Source organism: Nothobranchius furzeri, chromosome 17 (assembly GCF_043380555.1).
Source record: "Nothobranchius furzeri strain GRZ-AD chromosome 17, NfurGRZ-RIMD1, whole genome shotgun sequence".
NCBI classification, from domain to species: domain Eukaryota; kingdom Metazoa; phylum Chordata; class Actinopteri; order Cyprinodontiformes; family Nothobranchiidae; genus Nothobranchius; species Nothobranchius furzeri.
Window position 1 is genome coordinate 34,890,670 of NC_091757.1, and position 24,121 is coordinate 34,914,790.

Genomic DNA, 24,121 nt, shown 5'->3' on the forward strand with positions numbered 1-24,121 from the left:
TAAGGACTCGTTTGTTTGGGTTCATTTTTTTGCTGCTGTCACAGATCAACTTCTGGTAAACTGTAAACAAAAACGTCAGAATTCTGCAGAAATAGGATTTATTTTGGTTTTGCTTTTTAAGATTAGTTTTGTGTGATAAAGCTAATGAGTCAAACAGTTGGTTTTGATTTTTAGTGGCCTTTAATAAGAAAAATGTAGAATGTCATTATTCTAACTCTTTATTTTCATTTTCTGGTTTGATAGCAGCATAGTCCTGTAGTGGTGCATGTGGTTTGTCACTTGTCGGATGGAAAAATGTCTCCGTATTGGATGATGTATTTCATGAGTCCAACACTTCTCTTTCTTTTGCCTCTTCCCTTTGTTCTTTCCTTCCCCTTCACCTCTTCATGCACCTGTTTGCTTGTCTTGTTTTCTGGCTCCCCTCCCTCATCGCTACCAGGCCAAAGTCCGTGAGCTGGAGGAGAAATGCCGGAGTCAGAGTGAGCAGTTCAACCTCCTGTCAAAGGAGCTGGAGAAGTTCCGGCTCCAGGCAGGGAAGTTTGACATCCTCAGCTCTGAGCCGCTGACTGTGAGCGAATCTCCTGCTTCCCCCAACAAATCCTTATCACAGCTGCTTAATGGATTGGCGGCACCAACAGAGAAAGGTACGAGCAGCTCGATCTGTCCTGATGTCAGTGGCAGTTTACTCCAAAGACACCTTTAGGTGAAACATCCACAACTATTTCTTGTTTTTCTTATATAAATAATTAAACTGGGTCTGTTTAAACGCCTCTGGTGCTCTAAGAGTTTGGTTTCTCCTTTTGCATTAAATGATCATCAGTTTACACCCAGCTGCCCTTAATTGGAAGAAAAATGTATATTCTCTTTTTTAAATATCTTACATATTAAAATGTTTAAGACGCATGAGTTTTCTACTATTACAACACATTTTAAATAACTGTAGCAGGGCTGGAATTAATTAGTTCAGGTGAATTAAAAATCAGTCACTTTGTTTTGAGTTATTCCCATTAATGTACTTTGTAAATGAATACATGAAGAACTTAATAATTCTGGTGTAATTCGGTGTTGCAAGAACCTGTTGAGAGACTTTTATTTGTTCCACAGGCAGTGAGGCTCCAACCAGCAGATCTTTGATATCAGAGTTTATTCGACCGCTCCAGATCGGTGGAGACAAGCCTGAGCTCCTCTCTGTCAAGCCATCGTTCCTCAGTCGCAGTCGGGCCAGCAGCCCAGCACGAGCTTTCCTCTCTGAGGTACCTGTCAGTGTCCGTCTGACTTCATTGTGTCTTTCTTTATTCCAAACTCAATCCACACAGTTAAAAAAGAAGATTTGAATCATGAATTTCATCAGTCAGTTCAGCATTTTGATTCACATGGACTAAACCAAACATTAGCGTCTGTGAGGTATCTGTAAACAGTAGAATCTACAGCACCACTCAGCGCTTCACTCTTCTCTAGTTTAGACAGCAAAAATTATGATCTATGTAATTATTTCTTTCTCTTTTTTTTCCGTGTCCTGTCTGGCTGTTTAATGTCTGAATGCTGGTGACGAGCCTTAAGATTTTACTCTCAGGTGGAGCATCAAAGCTTTTAATGTCACGCCTGATACTTAAAACTTCATTGTTATTGTTTTTTGAATGCTTTGTAATTCCGACCAGACACGGAGACAGAGGTGAAAGAGAAAGGAAGAGACGAGGGGTCCACAAAAATAAACTATCAATGATGAACAAGATTCTGCTTCTAGACCTGCAGAAAAGGGACACACAACTATACAACAGCAGCAAGCTATCGCTGCGTCAACTTGATAAAGAAATATAAAATCAACATTGTTTTACTGAACAATCACACGATAATAAGTCAGTGCATTAAGTGCCAACCACAGCCGACGTGTTGAAAATGCCCAAGTCCATACTTATGAGAACACCATGTGAGCACCTGTGTGCGTACACGTGCTTGTATATGTAAGGTTTCTGTATAGGAGCATCCAATAGAGTGTGAGGGGCCACAGATCTGTCCCCCAAAGATGTGTAGGAGATGGAGGGAGCTCCAAGTCCCAGAGATCCAGGAGCTGCCCCAGAGCACAGGGACCCCAAGGAGACTGCGACCAGAAACGCCCCTGCCACCTCGAGAGGCGCAGAGGATTGACCCAGGGGCCAAAACCAGCAGTCGGCAGAGTCCCAGGAGATATAAGCGGCAAGCCCTCAGGCCCGCCCGCAGCCTCCCACCCCCTAGCCGGCCGAGCCCGGGACCCAGCGACCCAGGACCTAGGGGCGACCACCCCCGCCGGGGACCCAGCAGAGCCCAGATCCCACTAGGCAGCCACTGGGATTGATCAGGCAGACACCAAAAATCTTAAACCCCCTGACCCGGGAGCCACGAACACTCAGGCAGACCAAGACACCACACTCCACACCAGGTGTGGCAGGGGGAGGGGAGACGAAGATGTATATCATCAAAAGAAGTCCCAGGAGACGGGACTCTCCTGGGACTTCTATGTAATTATTTCAACTGCAAAACAAAAATCTTCATACAGCAGAAATCCAGCAGGATTCCCATCAGTGTTTGAGATTTTTGGGCGTATGAAAACACAAGTTTCTCCATTTCAATGTTAAAACACAACTAAAGGTAGCCTAATGTGTAAAACAAAAAGGGTGTCTTAATGCATTCCTCAAACTTTAGTTTTATATTTAAAATGGTCTCATGAATTTGTTTCTTTATTTCATTATTAGTATGAAATGATTCTAACTTGTAGGCATTCTGAGTGTCGGGGCATCCATGGAGAATGAAGACAGGATTGTTTGTGTTTTTTTCTTCTGCAGATGGACAAAGAGCTCCGCTCTTCCAGGTCCAAACCTCGTTTCACAGGGAAAGTTCGTCTGTGTGTTGCTCGATACAGGTAAACACACCTTTTCACCTGCTAACCATAATATCACTGCATTCAGCTAAAACTGTGAAAGTCGTGGAGGAACTGAGATGATCAAATCTGTAAAATGTGGTTTTTCAACAAGATTCTCGGTTCTCACGGGTAAAGAAAATTAATTTTTGCACAAAAATAACAGCGGTCCACAGTTTGTTGGTATGAAAACTGGTTACGCACACTCTTCTGTTTCCTCCTGCTTATTAAAACTAGAATGGGAAAAACCAAACCTCACATTTACAAAGCAGCTGCTATAAATATCTCAGACTATAACAACCATTTAGCTTTAACCGAATTACAGTACAAGCTTGCTCTTTGCAGGTATGTCATTGTGCTAATTTGTGTTGGTCAACTGTCCTTATACCTGCAGTTACAATCCTTATGATGGGCCAAATGAGCATCCAGAAGCAGAGCTCCCCCTGGTGGCAGGGAAGTACCTCTACATTTATGGAACCATGGACGAAGATGGCTTTTACGAAGGTCTGACTTACTGTGAATGCATTTAATCTTTTCTCCTTTATATCATTATCAACTAAATCCTCATTGCGTTCCAGGTGAGCTGCTGGATGGACAGCGGGGACTCGTCCCTTCCAATTTTGTGGATTTTCTAGAAGATGATGAGACAACCTCTGTCCAACACAGGGACACAGTGGCTAAAGAACCTGGCTACCTCAACCACAGTAGCCTGGGGCCTCAGCGACATTTAGCTGGCACAGGAACGGTAACAGGAACGGGTCTAAGCAGCCTGCTGTCTGACGGGAATCTCGACTGTCTGAGCACCAGCAGTTTGGGCATGGACCTCCTGGGCTCCTCCAGCAATGGGACAGGAACCTTGGATGTCAACATTGATGAGGTTGGTGAAGACATTGTGCCTTACCCCCGCCGCATCACCCTGATCAAACAACTGGCCAAGAGTGTGATTATTAGCTGGGATCCTCCTGTGGTCCCACCAGGATGGGGCTCCATCAGTGGCTACAATGTGTCGATTGACAAGGAGGTTCGGATGAGTGTCCCCTACGGGGGCAGGACAAAGTCTCTTATTGAAAAGCTCAATCTTGCCACAAACACTTACCGCATCTCAGTTCAAAGCATCACGGATCGAGGCCCATCAGACGAACTTCGGTGCACTCTTCTGGTGGGAAAGGATGTGGTGGTTGCACCCTATTACCTACGGGTGGACTGCATCACGCAGTGCTACGCCGAGCTCTCCTGGATGCCCAGCAACAGCAACTACAGTCACACCATCTTCCTCAATGGTGCGGAGTATGACATGGTCAAGGCTGGGGGCTACAAGTACAAGTTTTTCAACTTGAAGCCAATGACCGTTTACAAGGTGAAGGTTGTTGCACAGCCACATCAGGTGCCTTGGCAGCTTCCAGTGGATCAAAGGGGCAAAAGAGAAATCTCTGTGGAGTTCTGCACTCAGCCTGCAGGTCAGTATCTGTAACGACCAGTTTCTTCTGCAATGCATTCATACTTTAAACATACTGTTGGTTTGCACTGCTGCCTCTAGTTTATCTCTGTCTTCAGGTTTTCTTCAGCCCATGACAGTTGATTGTTTTATTTTGCTTGTGAATAATTAATAACAAAAAGCTTTCTGAGTGCCATTTCTGCCACATTTTGAGAGCTGTGGTCGTAGAATACTTTTTACTCATCCTGCAGAAACATTTCCAAACCCACATCAGTCTTCATGTCTGACATTAACTCCCCCTCTAGCTTCACTTGTTCACTAGCTTCTGCTAATTCAGCCTGTGTTTTAGTGCCGTGCACGAAGGTTAAAAGACCATTTTCAGAGAAAACAACAGCCTTGTAGCTGGAAGCAATTTTAGTAATAGCACTCACACATGCAGTTAAGTTTTGTGTAAAAAACTGCACTCCAGGTTAAAAAGAATGATTGTTTTCCTGCTCCCTCCTGTAGATTATTTAAGTTTTACTTTAATTTAAAATACACTATTTCAAACCTACCTCAAATCCAAGTTGCCAAATATTGCCTTTTATCCTCTTTATTCTAGAGCCAGAATTGATGGCTGTGATAGTGATGCATTTTTAGGAAAGTAAATAGAAAAGCATCCAGGAAGCATTCAGGAAACAGACTCATTGAACTGGAAACATGAATGTCCCACGGCCAAATCAGAGTAAATAGTCGTCTTAGATCTCTAAGACTTCTTTTCCCACGAGGCTGATTGTTGCTCTGTTGTTGCCAGCAGGCTTGTTGCCTATGTGTGTTATAAATGCAGAGTAAATGTGTAAATACAACACTGCTGTTAGGGAACATTTAGGGCTAACATGAGAGAAATTATAAGGCCATGTGTTAAAAACTTATAAGAGCAGAAGAAAAAAGGACATTTATAGTCTGGAGTAGATTTTTTTTTTTTGGCAGCTGATGTGACCACATGCTGAGAGTTCATTAAGGGATCTATCTATTGGGCATGTTAATTAGAGGCACCTGCGACAGTGTCATTATAGATGGCAGACAATGTTGTCAATAAAGACGCCAGTGTCTGGAAGCTCTATATTAGGCTTTTACACGCAGCGTGTGCTCTTCAAACTAGGCGCTTCATTAGTCCTCGGCGATACAACATTTTTGTCTGTACTGGTCACGCCGAGCCCAACAATTCACTGCCTGGAAATCAGCGTCTGCCATTTGTTTCCAGAATTAATGACAGCTGTGGCTACTGTGAAACATTCATTTGAACGCTCGTTTTATTTTGCAGCAGAGCGTCTTGTTTATAATAGGCCCGGTTTGAAAATGACAAGAGAAAATGCCACTGCAGCCGCCATCGTCCCGAGTCTGTCTGCTGACAGGAAGTGTAAAAAAACTGATTAAAAATGCCATTGACGTAGATCCTGGGACGCTCTCACAGCTGCACGATGCTGCACGCGGGCGTCTGAGATAGTGCTGACTGCCGTTGCTCACTATGCGACTCCAGGTGAGATTCAGCACGTTGTTTAATATGTGGGCAGCGCTGACAGATTGTATAAATTGCAAACTGGGTTTTCTTCATAGCAAATTGTCAGCAAGACTCTGGCAACACAGTATGGCTTTACAAACAGTGATGGCTGAATGTTGGCAAACTTGGATTTTTCAACCAACCTAACACCTGCTCCTGATGGGAAAATAAATGCCAGTGTGATAAATCTGAGAAGCTCATCCTGTGAAGTATTTTATTGGAACAAGGCTGTTTTGTGTTTGACTATATTTCTGTGGTGCTACAGAGCTTTGTGTGTGAGACATTTGCTGCCAGAGTAACAACAGCTGTAAAAACTACAATAATGAAACAATAAGGTTCATTTTGGACCAATTAACCTAGAAATATATTATAATATAAATATTGTCTTTCACTTCTCATGTCATCCTCCTTAGGGCCCCCTCTTCCTCCTCAGGAGGTGCAGGTCCAATGTGGTCAGACTCCAGGGGTCCTACAGGTCAGATGGAAGCCACCCCCCCTGACACCTTCAGGAACTTCTAATGGGGCCAGTGTAATAGGCTATGCTGTTTGCACAAAGGGACAGAAGGTAACCATTTTTATCTCATTCATAAACTTACAGTGCAGCTCTTTCTGGTTGAGACTGGCTCCTCTTCTTGAGGGTTCTGCTGTAAGTAGATCTCTGTTGCCATCTCCTGGAGAAAAGATAGACATCTGATATCAGGCTCTAGGGAGGAGGACATGAATCCATAAAATGACGTGGGACAGGCATTCATATCATTTTTTACAGCTAATGCTTTGCTGTGTTTTGCATGTGACTCCCCCTGGTGGAGACCAGTGGCCATCCCAATAAATCAGCTGTCCCATTCTCAACTAGACAACTCCTATACTGAATATTATTTTCATGAAAATTAATTTAAGATAAAATAAGTTAAGCTACAACATACATGTCTATACACATGTTGTGTTTTGTAAAATTATAAACCAAAGTAATCCTTAATCAGAAGGATGCTGCAGCTACCGTGCTATGACTAAAAGCCTCTGCATTAATAAAACTCCTGGAAATCTGTTACAGCTTTTAAGTTTGTAATTCCACTCCAGGTTTATCAGCGGTCCCAATATGGTCCCCCTTTAAAAGATGTCCCACGTTGTTTCAACCAATTTCAAACCTTGTTCTCTTTGGTGACAATATCTGTGATTCATTCATCACTGGGACTTTGATGCAAACTCGATTGATCTGGTCTGAAAGGTAACTATAATTGGTGCAAAATCAGCAGGAGGTCCTCCAGCAGAGTTTCCTCCTAGATCAGTTCATTTGGAATATGCCCTGATGGGATTTTTACTGACAGATACAAAAGTACTGCCAGCTTCAGAAGTAAGGCAGATCAGGCGTTCAGTGCTGGGAATTCACAACTACAAACCAGTTTAGCCTGTGTGGTTTTCAAACATGTAACTAAACAGCTTTTTCTACTCTGTGAGGCCATCTTTGCTTAAGTCCTGGTAGTGAAATAGAATTATGAATGCTGTAATTTCTGAATCACGTTTTGGTAAAAACCTTTTGGTTCCTTTGTAAATGCAGATAGCTGAGGTCTTGTACCCCACAGCCGACTATGTGACCGTGGATTTAAACAGGATTCAAGGTCTGGAGGCAAGGGAAGTCATTGTAAGGACGTTATCAACCCAAGGAGAGTCCCAGGACTCTCCTGTGGCTGTCATACCGCACAATCTCCTGGGCTCCCCACACCTCTCCCACAGAACCACAGTACCTCCTCATCCTCTGCCCCACCCAGTGCCACAATCCCACCCAGTTCATTCTCAAACCCATCCTCCTTACCCGTCAACATATCCCCCAAATCACCCTCAGCCTCAGATGCAGCCTCTTCCACAAGCTCAGCCCCACACACTACCCAGTGCACAACCCATCCACCACCCACCTCCTCCTCATCCTCAGCCTCATTTTCAGCGCCATTCCATGCCCAAAACAAAACCATTGCTAAGTGCCAGAGAGCCAGAAACCAAAGAGCATGAGGTGGGTTTACGGCCATCCCAGCCCTGGGAGCGCTCCCCCTCTCCGCTGCCTCTCATGCATGGACCCAACCTGGAGCCACCACACTTTCCACCAAGGCGATCGCCCTCTCCTCAGAGGATCCTGCCGCAGCCTCAGGGAGTCCCCATCCCCAACACCATTGCCAAGGCCATGGCCCGGGAAGCTGCCCAGAGAGCGTTTGCTGAGGGGAACCGGGTGAGTCTTCATATGAATCAGAATTACTACAATAGTTTCATCTGCTTACTCTTCAAGGAGTTTAGGTTTTAAAACAAAACCTTAGTGTTGAAAATGTATTCACAAGCACATATGAAACAATAGCTGAGGTGAAAAACGAAGCAGATCACACAGTTTTCCCTTTACTGCTGGTTCCATTCTTCCTGGTTCCATTCTGAATGTCTAACTTTTTTATTTTTTTTGCAGATTGACAAAAGGAACATATTTAGTGAGCGAGGTAATGCCTTGCATCCAATCAACTCTGATGAAGAAGAGGATGGCTACGGCTCTCCTCATGCAAGACGAAGAGGAGCCTCAGTGGATGAATTTCTCAGAGGCTCTGAGTTGGGCAGACAGGTACCTCTCTGATATCAAAGCTGCACTACACCCACCGGGGCCTGCCTATCTCTGGTTTCCAGAAGACTCATCAAAGCATATTCTTTGACTGGTTTTCTGTTTATAATCACTTTTAGTGTTTGATCCAAGTATGGATCCTCACAGACTTTTAGATTCCTACTTACCCGGTGCCCTTTCCTGTTTGTTAGCAATATCATCATCACTACAGTCACAGCGAGGACTACCACACAGAGAGCAGCCGTGGGTCTGATCTGTCCGATATAATGGAAGAGGATGAGGAAGATCTTTACTCTGAGATGCAGCTGGAGGAGGGCCGCAGGCGCAGCATCAACTCTCACAGCACTCTTCAGGTACATACGTAACTGCATGTCTGCAGTAGCCAGGTGGTGGATGAGGGAATATGAGGTGGGGGGAAAGGGGGTTTAAAGATGTAGGGATCCGCCACCTGCTGAGGTACCTGCTATTATTGTCATGCTTCACATCCAGACCAGTCAGTTGCTTTTGCCTGACTGATCTCCCACGCCTCGTGTTAGCCCAGCCTGCTCCTCCAACCTGCCCCTCCTCCTCCTCTGCTGCTTTATTCATTCCAGGCTGAACTCACAGAAATGGCTGAGTACATATAAACTTATAAAATGCATGCACAAGGATGAGGCTGTAAGCTAAAAGCACTTTTTTTCATTTGCATAGCATTGTGGTTAACTGTGTGAACAATAATGAGAAACGTTAACATTAGCAGTGCATATATCTAATATTAATGTACTGTATCAGGGTCATGGCATATCAAGTGCATATGGGAATCTCATTTAAGTGAGTACTTAAATGGAAAATGTTCATGTTTTTATTCATGTTTGTTATTTTCTAGTGTTTAGTTTGATGTTAACATTGTCTGAACACGATCACGTCATCATCCAGTGAGGATGTGTACATTTAGTCACAGTCTACCATCACAGTACACAATGTTTTAAGGATGAGTTGTAGGGACCGACTGGAGAGCATTACATACGATAAAGTTTTTGGTACCTGTTTGTTTAAGTAAAAAACCCACAATATTCACTGAAATAAGTAGAAACTGGCAAACATAATAATATTCAACCAAATAAAATAAATAAATAATAAAACTGGCCTTGACATGAAGGTCCCCCGTGAAGATTCAATTCAATTTTATTTATATAGCGCCAAATCACGACAAGAGTGGTCTCAAGGCACTTCACATTATAAACATTCCAATCCAGGTCAGTTCAATAAGCCAATCAGAAAAAATGTTTCCTATATAAGGAACCCAGCAAATTGCATCAAGTCACTGACTAGTGTCAGTGACTTTACAGCAATCATCATACTAAGCAAGCATATAGTGACATTGGAGAGGAAAACTCCCTTTTAACAGGAAGAAACCTCCAGAGGATCCTGGCTCAGTATAAGCAGCCATCCACTAAGACTCACTGGGGATCGAGAAGACAGAGCACACGCACACGCACACGCACACACACACACACACAGACACACACACACACACACACACACACACACACACACACACACACACCAGGCTATGTGTCTTTGGTTACATTGTGATTTCTTAGTAAATATTCTATTTGGCGAGAGATAAACTTTATTGTATTTATCCTAGTGAATCTATAATTAAACGGGAAAACTAGCAGTAGCACATTCAATGTCAAGGAAACAAAAAGTTATTATCAGGAGAGGGAGAATGTTTAAGTGGTTAGCAGCAGTGTGCTAGACGATGTCCCCCTCCATGAGGCCACCACAGCTCAGCAGAACATCATTGTAGCTTCTTCTGGGGAGAAAAACACTTAGAGAAAAAATTAAGTTAACAGCTGAAATAGCAGGAAATTATACAGTTAAAGAGCAGATTGTAGAAGAAAGTAGTAAGAGTGTGAAAAGTGGTCAGTGTATCCTCCAGCAGTCTAAGCCTATAGCAGCATAACTACAGAGATAACTCTGGATAACCTAGCCTTTTTAGATGGAGGCATGTTGGAGGCAGGGCAAGGGAGAGCCGTCTTTACCAACTGTACACTCCACCTCCCTCTACACCCCCACTTGTCCAGATCTAGGCTAACATCAGATTTTAACCATTGGCCCTATCAAATAAAAATGTTTTAAGCCTAGTCTTAAAAGTAGACAAGATGTCTGCCTCACGGACTAAGGCTGGGAACTGGTTCCACAGGAGAGGAGCCTGATAACTAAAAGATCTGCCTCCCATCCTAATTTTAGATATTCTGGGAACCACCAGTAAACCTGCAGTCCGAGAGCGAAATGCTTTGTTAGGAACGTATGGAACAATCAGACCACTAATGTATGATGGAGCTTGATTATTAAGAGCTTTATATGTGAGAAGGAGGATCTTAAAATCTATTTTGAATTTAACAGGTAGCCAATGTAGGGAAGCTAAGACAGGAGAGACATGATCTATCTTTGTCATTCTCATCAGAACTCTAGCTGCAGCATTGTGGACAAGCTGAAGACTTTTAACTACATTCTGTGGACTTCCTGAGAGTAAAGAATTACAGTAATCCAGTCTTGATGTAATAAATGCATGAACTAGTTTTTCAGCATCACTCCTGGAAAGGATGCTTCTAATCTTAGCAATATTCCAAAGGTGGAAAAAGGAAATCCTACAAACCTGTTTAACTTAGGATTTGAATGACATGTCCTGGTCAAAGATAACACCAAGGTTCCTTACTTGTAGGGCTGTCGCGGTTGAGGAATTCCCCCTGCGGTGATTCAGGGTGGCTCAATATTGCGGTGTGCGATATTATTGCAGCCCTTTTTTATTGCAGTACTAGCTAAACATAATGTTTACACATTTAAAAAAGGTTAAAAATTGCCGTGCCTTCTTTAATAACACTTTACTGAATGCAGATCAAAGGGCAGTAACAACCGCAGTAACGTTTGTTTCTCCGACAGTCAGAGTCCGACTGAACTTAAAAACAACAAAATTCAGGAGGTCAAACTTTTAAATGCAAATTTGGCTGCAGCATCTAACAAATAAGAAACAAGTCCCCATTTTGTTTAGTTGTTTAAAATCAAGCATAAAAAATTACATGTACCGGGCGCGTGCGTGCCGGGGGGCGGGCGCACTATCATTTCACTTTCACACACACGAATGACGGTGATTTATAGCTCGGTCACGTCCTTGTTACCCACAAGGAAAACCAGCATGATAACTATATACGGTTTGAGAGAGGATCTGAGAGGGGTGGCAACATTTCATGCAACACTGAAAACCCTCTCGGATGGTGCGCTCGTTGCACTAACGCACACGTACCTTCGTACGACTGGCGAGCAAAGGGAATCTCTCCCGGCTGTTGCTCCACCATGTCCGGGGGTTTCTTTAGGGTCGAAAGACTCGCTCGGTACCTGCATTCCTCCTGCAGGTAGCGAGTGAGCTCCAGCTCGGCTCAAACTCTCTTCGGGACGGTTGCAGAAGCAGTGCTTGTCCGGGACTTCAGCAGGTCTCCGAGCATTTATTTATTTATTTATTTTTGCGGCTGGTGGAAGCTCTGTCTCGGCCAAGGACTCTGGCTGCGCAGCAGCTGACGTACTGAAAACCAAAGTGCTCCCAAAGGAGCGAAGTAACGTTTCGTTTTGATACCAGTGCAGCCATCCTTCTCAACATGCATCATTGAGTTGAACCAAGTTCAGTAATCGCGGTGGCCCATGATGCAGCGCGGTGGGCTTCTTCATATTGCGATATTTCATTTTTGCGGTTACCGCGACAGCCCTACTTACTTGTTCTTGGAGATTAATGTAATGCCATTCAGGTCAGGTGATTGACTAAGCAACTTCCTTTTCTGGATTTCTGGTCCAAAGATGAGAACTTCCGTCTTGTCTTGATTTAAAAGCAAAAAGTTTAGAGTCATCCAATTGTTTATGTCCTCAAGACAAGCCTGTAATCTACCTAACCGATTAGGTTCATCAGGGTTAATGGATAAATATAACTGAGTATCATCAGCATAACAGTGAAAGTTTATCCCATGCTGTCTAATGATTTTACCAACTGGGAGCATATATAGTAAAAACAATTGGGCCAAGCACTGAACCCTGTGGTACTCCACAAGTAACCCTGGAGTATGAAGAAGATTTGTCATGTACAATTACAAGATGAAATCTATCAGACAGATAGGATTTAAACCAGCCTAGCGCTGTTCCTTTGATCCCTACGACATGTTCAAGTCTTTCTACAAGAACATTGTGATCTATTGTGTCAAAGGCAGCACTGAGATCTAACAAGACTAGAACAGACACAAGATTCTTATCTGAGGCCATGAGAATATCATTTGTAACTCTCACTAATGCAGTTTCAGTGCTGTGATACTCTAAAACCAGACTGAAATTCTTCAAACAGATCATTAGTGTTTAAATGCTCACATACTTGGATGGCCACTATTTTCTCCAGATTTTTGGATAAAAATGGAAGGTTAGATATTGGTCTATAATTCATTGGGTCATCTGGATCCAGAGAAGGCTTCTTAAGTGAAGGTTTGATTACAGCAACCTTAAAATCCTGTGGTACATATCCATTTACTAAGGATAGATTGATTATATCTAGAATGGGGGCAGTGACCAAAGGAAATGCTTCTTTAAATAATTTGTTTGGGATTGGATCTAAAATGCAAGTTGAAAGTTTAGATGAAGCTAATATTTTTAATTACTCTGAAAGCTCAACTGGATCAAAACAGTTCAAACACAGATGAGGTTCTACAGTTACCTCTGATGCTGCCTCACTTACTGCGGAAGAAGAAATTGCATTAGGGAGGATGCTAAAGATTTAGCTTCTAATAGAATTAATTTTACTTGTGAAAAATCCCATAAAGTCGTTACTGCTGAGGGCTAAGGAAATAGATGGTTCAGAGCTATGATTCTGTGTAAGTTTGGCAACTGTACTGAAAAGAAATTTAGGATTATTCTTATTCTCCTCAATTAACGCTGAGAAATAAGCAGTTCTAGTTTGTCGAAGCCTATTTTTATAAAGCACAAGACTATTTTTCCAGGATAAGTAGGACTCCTCATGGTGCGTAGAGCGCCATGTTCTCTCCAATTTTCTAGAGTTTTGTTTTAAAGCTTGTAAATGAGAATTAAACCAGGGAGCCAACTTCCTGTCCCTAATTACCTTCTTTTTTAAAGGGACAACATCATCTAATGCCACACGTAAAGAGGAAGTAACATGATGAACTAAAGCATCAATTTGTGAGGGTCTAGAAATGAAAATATTGCCCTCTGCTATGTTCCTCTGAGATGCTGAGGACAGTAAAGATGGAACTGGTGATTTAAAAGATGCAACAGCGTTGTCAGATAGAGACCGACTATAGTGAAATTTACTTTCATGTCTCGAGAACTCAGTTATAAAAAACTCAAAGTTTATCAGAAAGTGGTCCGAGAGGACTGGATTATGTGGAAAGATCATTATTTCCTCACACTCTATGCCATAAGTCAGCACAAGGTCTAATGTTTGATGGCAGGAGTGGGTGGAGCTATGTATTCTTTGAGTAAAACCAATTGAGTCTAAGATATTACTAAAGGCTACATTGAGGCTATCATTTTCAATGTCCACATGAATGTTAAAATGCCCCAATTTCCGCATTCCTGTGGCAACCTGTCCCCCAATTTTATTTGCACCTTATACACTTCCACTGACGACATTCCACACAAACACACACTTAGGGCCTTGGGAGTGAGCACATTCAACGGCATTTGGCAGGGGAATATCTCAGCCTCCTCCCGGGTGCCGGTGCCCACTTCCAATTTTAAACCGCACTTAGACACCGAGGGCTGAAGGTGTAAGTGGGGTGGTGCGGTGGCATCAGCTGGCATAAGCCGGATGATGCCCGCACTGCCCGCTCACCACAGCCATGGAATACACTTCATGATCACACAACACTATATTGGAGCAGGCGGAGGGAGACTAGGGGTCTTAGCGCACCTCTGTTGTTGCTTGGCTTCCTGGGGCTGGAGGCTAGGAGGGAGATCTGGCCGTCTGGTTGGGGTCTGGGGTGGTGGGTTGCTGTGCTCAGCGTTGGGCGGGGGATCCTGCTCATCAGCACCCCAGCAGAAAGGGTCAAACTCTGGTTACCGGTGATGGTTGTACCCCATGTGCAGCAGTACCGGGACCAGAGTTAATAGGGTGTGTATGGGGAGCATGAGTGAGTGTCCGGCGTGCATTTTTGTAAGTCTTGGGTTGTATGTGCATGTGTGAGCATGAGGGAGGGAGTGTGTGACTGTGTTTGTGCATGACTGTATATGTCAGGTGGGGCCTTTGACTCCTCCCCTCTCCTGGAACTACTTTTGATGATATAGATCTTCGTCCCCCCTCCCCCAGCCACACCTGGTGTGAGGGGTTCTGCCTTGGTCTGCCTGAGTGTTCGTGGCAACCGGGTCTGGGGGTTTAAGATTTTGGCATCTGCCTGATAGATCCCGGTGGCTGCCTGGTGGGGTCTGGGTCCCTGGGCTCTGCTGGGTCCCCTGCGAGGGTGGTCGCCCCTGGGTCCCGGGTCGCTGGGTCCCGGGCTCGGCCGGCTAGGGGGTGGGAGGCTGCGGGCGGGCCTGTGGGCTTGCTGCTGATGTCTCCCGGGACTCTGCCGGCTGCCGTTTGTGGCCCCCCGGGGCGATCCTCTGTGCCTCTCGAGGGGGGCGGGGGCCTTTCTGGTTGCAGTCTCCTTGGGGTTCCTGTGTTCTGGGGCAGCTCCTGGATCTCTGGGACTTGGAGCTCCCCCCGTCTCCTGCGCATCTTTGGGGGGCGGATCTGTGGTCCCCTACACTCTCTATTGGACGCTCCTATAGATAAACCTTACATAAACAAGCGCGTGTACACACACAGGTGCTCACATGGTGCTCTCAAAAGTATGGGCTTGGGCACGTTAAATACAGGTCTTAAGACTATGGTGGGCACTTAATGCACTGTGATTTATTATCGTGATTTTTCAGTTAAGCAATATTGATTATATATTTCTTTATCAAGTTGATGCAGTGATAGCTTGATCTTGTTGTATTGTTGTTGTGTCCCATTTTTTTGTTCTTTTGCTTTTTTTGTCTTTTTCTGCAGGTCTAGAAGCAGACTCTTGTTCATTATTGTTTATTTTTGTGGACCCCCCCCCCCCCCCTCCACTCTCCCCACCTTTTCTTTTCCTTTCTCTTTCACCTCTGTCTCCGTGTCTGGTCGGAATTACAAAGCATTCAAAAACAATAACAATAAAGTTTTAAGTATCAGGTGTGACATTAAAAGCAGACGCTTTGATGCTCCACCTGAGAGTAAATCTGTAAGGCTTGTTACCAGCATTCAGACATCAATTCTGTTTGCTTCACAGCCAGACAGGACACGGTAAAAAAAATAAAAATAAAAAAAAAACCACTATAATGACCTTATCAGTATTTGGCACCAAATCAGATAAAAAAAATCAGAGATCTGATCCAAAAACTCAGAGTAAGGGCCTGGTGGATGACATAAAACTACAAACAAGAGTGGTTTTACAGTTTTGAAATCTGGATTAAGAAAATTAAGAATAAGATGTTCAAACGAACTGTAGCTATTAATTGGTAAGGGACTGATTAATAAGTCCGAATTAAAAATGGTTGCTACTCTTCCTCCTCGCCCTGTACTTCGAGTAATATGATGATTTAAATAATTAGAAGGAGTCGACTCGTTTAAACTAACATAGTCCTCTTGCTGCAGCCAGGATTCTGTGAGAGAGAGCAAAGAAATCTGATTATCACAAATCAAGTGTTTTGTTATTGGACTTCTGCGCAAGCCGCAGTTTGGCCATAACGAACACCATGTTCGAACATAATGATGCCCATCAGTACACTTGGTACCAGGGCAGCCTAGGTCGCAGGTTGATGATAGACTTTGTAGTCGTATCATCTGACCTGCAGCCGTATGTTTTGGTCACCCGAGTGAAGAGAGGAGCGGAGCTGTCAACTGATCACCACCTGGTGGTGAGTTGGATCAGATGGCAGGGGAAGATGCCTCGTAGACCTGGCAGACCCAAATGCATAGTGAGGGTCTGCTGGGAGTGCCTGGCAGAAGAACCTGTCAAGACGGTCTTCAACTCCCACCTCCGGCAGAGCTTTGACCGCATCCCGAGAGCAGTGGGGGACATTGACTACGAGTGGGCCTTGTTCCACTCTGCGATTGTTGAGGCGGCTGTTGCTAGCTGTGGTCGCAAGGTGGCCGGTGCCAGTCGTGGTGGCAACCCCCGTAAACGCTGGTGGACACCAGAGGTTCGGGGAGCCATCAGGCTGAAGAAGGAGGCCTACAGGGGGTGGCTGGTCTGTGGGTCTCCAGAGGCAGCAGACAGGTACCGGATAGCCAAGCGGGGTGCAGCAGTGGCAGTTGCTGAGGCAAAATCTTGGGCGTGGGAGGAGTTAGGGTTAAGGTAACCCTAACCCTGGGTCACAGAAAAGGAAAGAAAGAAAGGAGAAAGAGGACAGGCAGAAGACATGGTGTCAGTATGTCACACAGTTTTTCTCAAAGAAAGGTGGGTTTAGTTAGTGATTGGTTAAATTCAACCTGTTTGCTAGCTCTGATATCCACAATGAGAGGAACTATGTTTCATCTAATTATGGTAAATGGGTTGTCGTCGTTGTCCCTATCAGAATCAGCAGCTGATGATATGTCAGCAGGTGTCCCCTCACAACCCAATGAACCTCAAGAAGGTGAGCAATGTAGCATGTTAGCTAGCAGCCTCATTTAAGGGGGTCTGTGGGAATCACTTAAGGCTCTCTTCTCTATCAGTACTATTACAAAGGAATATAAAAAGGCTATTTTTGGTGATAAACACATTGTTTGTCCACATAATGATAATTATATGTATTAATCAGTAAAAATGTATTGATTGTTTTGGACGCTGGGCAGGTTGAAGCATTGTTATTTAGTCTGTTACTGTAACATAAATTACTGTGAGAATATTACTGTGAAGCACCTTTTTGAAGGCACCATACAAGAAAAAAAAACCTCTTCATCTACTAAATACCTTGAAATGAAATGTTTTGAATCTGACTGAATTATGGGAGGTTTTACAAGATGTAATTTGATTATGTAGCTTTTAGAACACAAACCAAAAATCAATAATTTCCAAATAATTGATCAGAGAGCAAAATTGAAACAAAAGCTATTAATAATTGTAATAAATAAACTTAATATAACATTGAACACAATAAAATATGAAATCTAGTATTGATTGTTATCGAGCATTATTAATTATATCACTGTAAATAATAAATCTTGCTGTGTACAATCAAGGCTGAATATATTTGTAGCTGTTTTTTTGTTGTTGAGAAAAATGGGTTTCTAGAGACTTATATACGTATTCATGCAAAGTTGTCCAACTTTAAAATTTTATGTAACCCTAACTGACTCCAGTTTGATGTGCTTATTCATTTTGTGTCTATGATGAAGCCGTGGAGACTTAATAAAGAAGTCACCTTGTGAGCAGTGAATCCTTAATTTTTGTCAGTCATTCAGAAATACTTGATTTCAAGAGGAAAGACAGCTGAAAATGTAGTTATGTAAAGCTTTGACACAACATGGAAATTTAATTAGATATCCAAATTTGAATTTTATCATCAAATAAAATTTTAAAATAAATAAACACATTTTAAGGGAGTAATAAGGAAAAGGAGATTAACACCTTTCAGCATGTGCATTTCCTACTTTTTCCAGCAGTGATATTAATTCTGTTGAAGGAAATTCACTGTTTAATGAGAGACAGCTGGTGAAAATGATATGTAAATAAGTAAGAATGCATGTAGACCTACATAATTAAGCAAAACTGAAACACTAATATAAAGTATATATATATATTTTTTTCTCCCTTCGAATCTGGGAGGGTGGAACCCCAGCTCCAGCTATGGACGAGCCGCCAGGGGGCCCAACTTGATATTTTTTCATGGGGCCCAAAATCTCTGGCAGCCCCCCTGGTTCCAACTATAGGGGGATCACACTCCTCAGCCTCCCTGGAAAGGTCTACTCCAAGGTACTGGAGAGGAGGGTCTGATCGATAGTTGAATCTCAGATAGAGGAGGAGCAATGTGGTTTTCGTCCTGGCCGTGGAACTGTGGACCAGCTCTATACCCTTGCAAGGGTGATGGAGGGGGCATGGGAGTTTGCCCAACCATTCCACACGTGTTTTGTGGATTTGGAGAAGGCTTATGACCGTGTCCCCAGGGGCACCCTGTGGGGGACGCTCCAGGAGTATGGGGTGGGTGGCTTTCTGTTAAGGGCCATTCATTCCCTTTACCAGAGGAGCGTGAGTTTGGTCCGCATAGCCGGTAGTAAGTCGGACCTGTTCCCAGTGAGGGTTGGATTCCGCCAGGGCTGCCCTTTGTCACCGGTTCTGTTCATTACCTTTATAGACAGAATTTCTAGGCGCAACCATGGTGTGGAGTGTGTCGAGTTTGGTGGCAGGAGAATCTCATCTTTTGCGGATGATGTGGTCCTCCTAGCTTCATCCAGCTCTTACCCTCAGCTCTTGCTGGGTAGGTTCGCGGCCGAGTGTGAAGCGGCTGGGATGAGGATCAGCACCTCCAAATCTGAGACCATGGTTCTCGACCGGAAAAGGGTGGTTTGCCAACTCCGGGTCGGGGGAGAGGTCCTACCTCAAGTGGAGGAGTTTAAGTATCTCGGGGTCTTGTTCACGAGTGAGGGTAGGAGGGATCAGGAGATCGACAGGCGGATTGGTTCTGCGTCTGCAGTGATGTGGACGCTGAGCCGATCTGTCGTGGTGAAGAGGGAGCTGAGCCAGAAAGCCAGGCTCTCGATTTACCGGTCGATCTACGTCCCAATCCTCACCTATGGTCATGAGCTTTGGGTAATGACCGAAAGAATGAGACTGCGGATACAAGCGGCCGAAATGAGTTTCCTCCGTAGGGTGGCCAGGCTCAGCCTTAGAGATAGGGTGAGGAGCTCAGACATTCGGGAGGGACTCGGAGTAGATCCGCTGCTCCTCCGGATCGAAAGGAGCCAGTTAAGGTGGTTTGGGCACAGAGTCATGCTGATTTGAGCGTGTCGCTGCTCGCTGGAGTTATATCAGCTCTGTATGGAAACTTTCCTTCAATCGTGAACACATTACTGAGCGGTTAAAATCTCTGTTTCTGGGCTTTAACGTCGTAAAATTGCTGAGTAAACTCGGCGCTGAGTGAGAGGAGTGTTTAGTTTGCCTGAAACAGCGGAGCTGCAGACACCGGCAGCAGACGCTGAAAAAAAAAACATCGACATTAATATGGACAATGAGTTTCCATAGACTCCAATAACAAGTTTTTCTGCTAAAATGGGAGGTGGCCACCACCGCCATTTTGACCGTGTCATAGGTTCCGTCAAGCCCAGACAATTCCATAAAAGGGAAGAGAGGAGGAGCTGAGGGTGGGGCTGTAAGGCTGGGATCAACTGACGACACCCGGTCGAACTAGCTACAAGCTAACCTGAAGCTAACCCAAAGCTAATGAGGAGGTGGGAGTTAAGCTAACGGAGGTAGCAACCTAGCTACAACCGGAGTTAACTGTGCACAACACTAGAGCTTCTGAGTCAGAGCTACGCCGGGCTGACCGCTGGGTAAAACCGGGTGGAACACAGAGGTCTCGGAGACCTCCACAAGCCGGCAGCCGCACAGCACACAGAAGCCGCGATCAGACAGATGTGTCGAGCTGCTGGAAGAACCAGCCATCAGCTCGCCGCAGCAAACAGAAGCCGTGATCAGACAGAGATGCGCCGAGCTGCGGGGAGAAGTGGCGTATTTTGGCGGTTCTGGCTTGTCATAAGAACCAGCCGTCAGCCCGCCGCAGCACACAGAAGCCGCGATCAGACAGATGCGCCGAGCTGCTGGGAGAACCAGCCGTCAGCCCGCCGCAGCACACAGAAGCCGCGATCAGACAGCGATGCGCCAAGCTGCTGGGAGAACCAGCCGTCAGCCCGCACAGCTAACAGGAGCCGCGATCAGACGGAGATGGACCGGGCTGCGGGGAGAAACAGCCGGCATTCCGGGTGGAAAACATCGGTCTCCCGAGAGCTCCACAAGCCGATAGTCGGAACCCAGCTCCACCAACATGTTATATTTCAACCCATTTTCTAAAATGCAGCATTATGTTAAATGCACTGGGTTTTACCCTATTACATTTAAATTTCATAGTTAAACAGTACATGTTAAAATCTAAGCTCAGCTCGGCAGTGACCTAAAATACATAAATATAATTTTACTTACCGAAAAAATGAAGTGGAGACTCCTTGGACGCTCTATTAGTGCAATTAATGCCACAGCAAGTCATTTTGTCCAACAATTGCACAAATAATATCCAAAAAAGAATACACAAACACAGAGACTCAAAATCCCAGAACAGTTTCCAAGCCAGACCGAGGCTCTACTGAGGCCTTTCCACGGAGCTAGCTCTGTGGTCACGTGGGTCGGATGCTCATTAATTATACAGAATTTTAGGCTTTTAATACACTTAAACAGAAGAGTGAGAAAAAAATTCACCCCCCTCAGAGTTGTCATGAGTGTAAACTAGATAATTTAAACCAAAAACATGTTTTGGTACCAGGCTGTAAACATGTTTATTTCTGCTGTGAAATTGGCATTGTTAACATGGGAGTCAATGAGGATTTGCTCGCTTCTGATTAGGGCTGCAACAAACGATTATTTGGATAATCGATTAATCGGATGGGGTCTCGACACGATTAATCGATTAATCGGATTACATGGGGAAATTTTTAAAAACTGCTAGGGAAACGTTATTTCTCTCCTTCCTTCACTTTATTTAACACAACATTATTAGAAAACAGTTCAATAGCAGAAAAACAACATGCCATCACCTAAATTGTCTTATAAGGTGTATAGACAGAGACCCTAAGCTACATCTATCTGTGACCTAAAATGCTTGGTCCAAGTTAAACAGCTTAAGGGCAATTCTCATCTGTTTTGTTTGATCTCATCTGTTGACATATATTTTAAATGTAATTAAACATAGGCTGTGAATTAATCAAAATTGATCACTATTTCCAAAAATGACTGAAAAAATACCAAATAAAACAAAAGTAAATGAATGCCATCCTCCTTGCGATGATGCCCTGGGCAACTGCCATAAAGTCACATCAAGAAATGCTGCTGATCATTCCAATGATCCCAAATAGACTCACATTAGGCCACATGAAAGCAACTGAACCCAAAAATATATTAACCAGTATATAACTGCACTCTCACACAACACGCCTGCAGCAACAGTTAGGACTCCTCCCTCCCTTTTAAAAGCGTTTTTGCTTCTGAGGACATTGTGGTTGTAAAACCACATGCTAGTAGTCTGGCCCCGGTGTGATCAACCAGTTTCTGCGGGAATGTGACGGCGGAACCAGGGCCAGATTAACACTTTGTTGTACCCTGGGCAACAATATTCAAGGGCTCCATCATCACGACCCGAGGATCACCATAATGTGGTCACATACAGAATATTTTACTGTAATATGCAGTAAATATACTCAATACTTGAATGCCTGACAACACGTAACCCGCCCAGAGTAACCTTTGACCCACCTCGTGTGGACTGACCAATGAGGAGAGGGTCTTAACTTGAGGCCCTCTCTTCATTGGTCATTCTGCATGAGACTGACTCTCAACTGACGTTCAGTCGTAGGCAGCGAAGCGTCTCTGTGCAGTGCAAAAGCCCGGGTGGACAGTTTGTTTAATGTAGGGTGACCATATTTCCATTTCCAAACAAGAGGACAGGGGTCTGTGCCTATGACGTCACACTATGGCAACGCCACACAAACCATGTTGGGACCCATTTTTTGTAAGAACTAAATTAATATCAGATTCTGCCAATTAAAGGGCTCTAAAACAATTCATATATAAATATTTAGCATATTTAATGCAAAATCAAATTTTTCTGCTTTAGTTCTGCAACAAGGTTTTATTAATAATAAATTATTATACCTTTTGTTTTACTACAGCATCGGTACGCTTCCTGTGCAGATTATTAAGGATGCTTGTTTCAGCTGTGAGATTAGACGATAGGATCAATGAAAAAATAACTAGTCACACACTCCATGGAAACTTTCAGAGAATCCACAAATAGTGGCTTTCAAATGGTTTTGTTACTTTTTGCAAGTTTATAAAAGAAGCAGATGAGACAGCATGTCTGATAATTTAGTTTTTCATCTGATAATATTAGAACATGTCAGTAATGTCTGAGGGGCTTTTATAAACACCATATAACTAACACTACTGGAGAGGGCATGAATTACACAGAGGCTTCTGGGGAGCCCAGTTATTGGGGGGGGGGGGGGGGGGTCATTTTGCCTTGGCCCCCAAAATGTCTTGAAACGGCCCTGGGTGTGTGACTGAGTTTTGAAGGTGATCTGAATTGTATCAGATGTATAAATATGACATGTGTATAACTTATTGTTTTTTATAGGTAAAAACGTGTAGTGGTGATAAATCTACCTACATTTTACTTTTCAACACTTTGTTTTCAGCGCTTTGTTTCACTTTCAGCGCTTTGGGCTTCCTGACAGGGTTGCGGAAGGCGCTTTATAAATAAAGCTTTGATTGATTGATTGATTGATTGATTTTTTGTTTTTATTGAACTATTTTCCTGTCCTGTCTGTCTCTCATCTTCCTGCATCTCCTCTTAATTCTCCAGAAAATCTGTTGCCTGGATTCTTACCTTTTCACCTCATCAGTTACTTTTGAGCAGATCAAAGGGATCTCCTGACCGAAAAGCGCAGAGCGCGTTTTCGATGCTGCGTGAGGTGACATCACCACAGCACAGGTGATGAGCTCCGCAGTAGCGAGCTTCAGGCACAAATAAGACAGAAAATAGAGAAGATGTGCAGACAAGAACGATCGTGTGCTAATTATAGTTTTTTGGTTGCGCCACTTTGAGAATGGACCGTGCGCTGGAAGCAGCTGCCTGGATCGCTGTGCAACAATGCGGAACCGGTTCGCAGCAGCGCAAGTCTACCGGCTCTCCCTCGCGCTGATCTGCCGCTACCGGCTCTCCCTCACGCTGATCTGCGGCTCTCCCTTGCGCTGATCTGCGGCTCTCCCTCGCGCTGATCTGCCGGCTCTCCCTCGCGCTGATCTGCGGCTCTCCCTCGCGCTGATCTGCGGCTCTCCCTCGCGCTGATCTGCCGGCTCTCACTCGTGCTGATCTGCGGCTCTCCCTCGCGCTGATCTGCGGCTCTCCCTCGTGCTGATCTGACTTGCTCTGGTCTGCGCGCAATGGCGGACGGGATTCGGGAAGGGGGGGGGGGGGGCGCTTTTGGAAGAGTTGTGCGACACAACGAATCGATGACGCAATTCGTTGCCAACGCTTTTAGTAATCGATTTTCATCGAATTTATCGATTCGTTGTTGCAGCCCTACTTCTGATACCAGCTCCCAGCGGATGAGGGTGGAACTGCAATTTTTCTTACTTCCGGGTTGGCCTCAATTCTAAAGCTGCATTGTGGGGGCCTGGAAAAAACACAAAGGAGGGGACGCTTCGGCTCAGTGCTAACGCCGCAAAGCACCATGGGAGTTGTAGTCGTTGCGGAAAAATCGGCCAGCGGATCAGTTTTAATATATTTTTGATATTTATCTTGTGGGCCAGAGGAAGGCTAAAGGCTAACATTAAGCTAACAATGCTAATGGTGAATTAGAAAAAATAGTTGGCTCTAAAA

The 24,121-nt window shown here is 44.3% G+C and overlaps 1 protein-coding gene across 5 annotated transcripts in view; it reads left to right on the plus strand.

Moving 5' to 3' along the window:
• Positions 1-24,121, plus strand: part of rimbp2b (RIMS binding protein 2b) — a 107,383-nt gene that overhangs the window by 68,683 nt on the left and 14,579 nt on the right. For all 5 annotated transcript variants that reach the window (XM_054731342.2, XM_070546535.1, XM_070546534.1 and 2 more), the window contains 9 exons: positions 440-644; positions 1,105-1,253; positions 2,820-2,896; positions 3,288-3,397; positions 3,472-4,350; positions 6,282-6,433; positions 7,424-8,086; positions 8,312-8,461; positions 8,650-8,811. In XM_054731342.2, the coding sequence (XP_054587317.2) occupies positions 440-644; positions 1,105-1,253; positions 2,820-2,896; positions 3,288-3,397; positions 3,472-4,350; positions 6,282-6,433; positions 7,424-8,086; positions 8,312-8,461; positions 8,650-8,811 (2,547 nt within the window). The remainder of the gene's footprint in view (positions 1-439; positions 645-1,104; positions 1,254-2,819; positions 2,897-3,287; positions 3,398-3,471; positions 4,351-6,281; positions 6,434-7,423; positions 8,087-8,311; positions 8,462-8,649; positions 8,812-24,121) is intronic.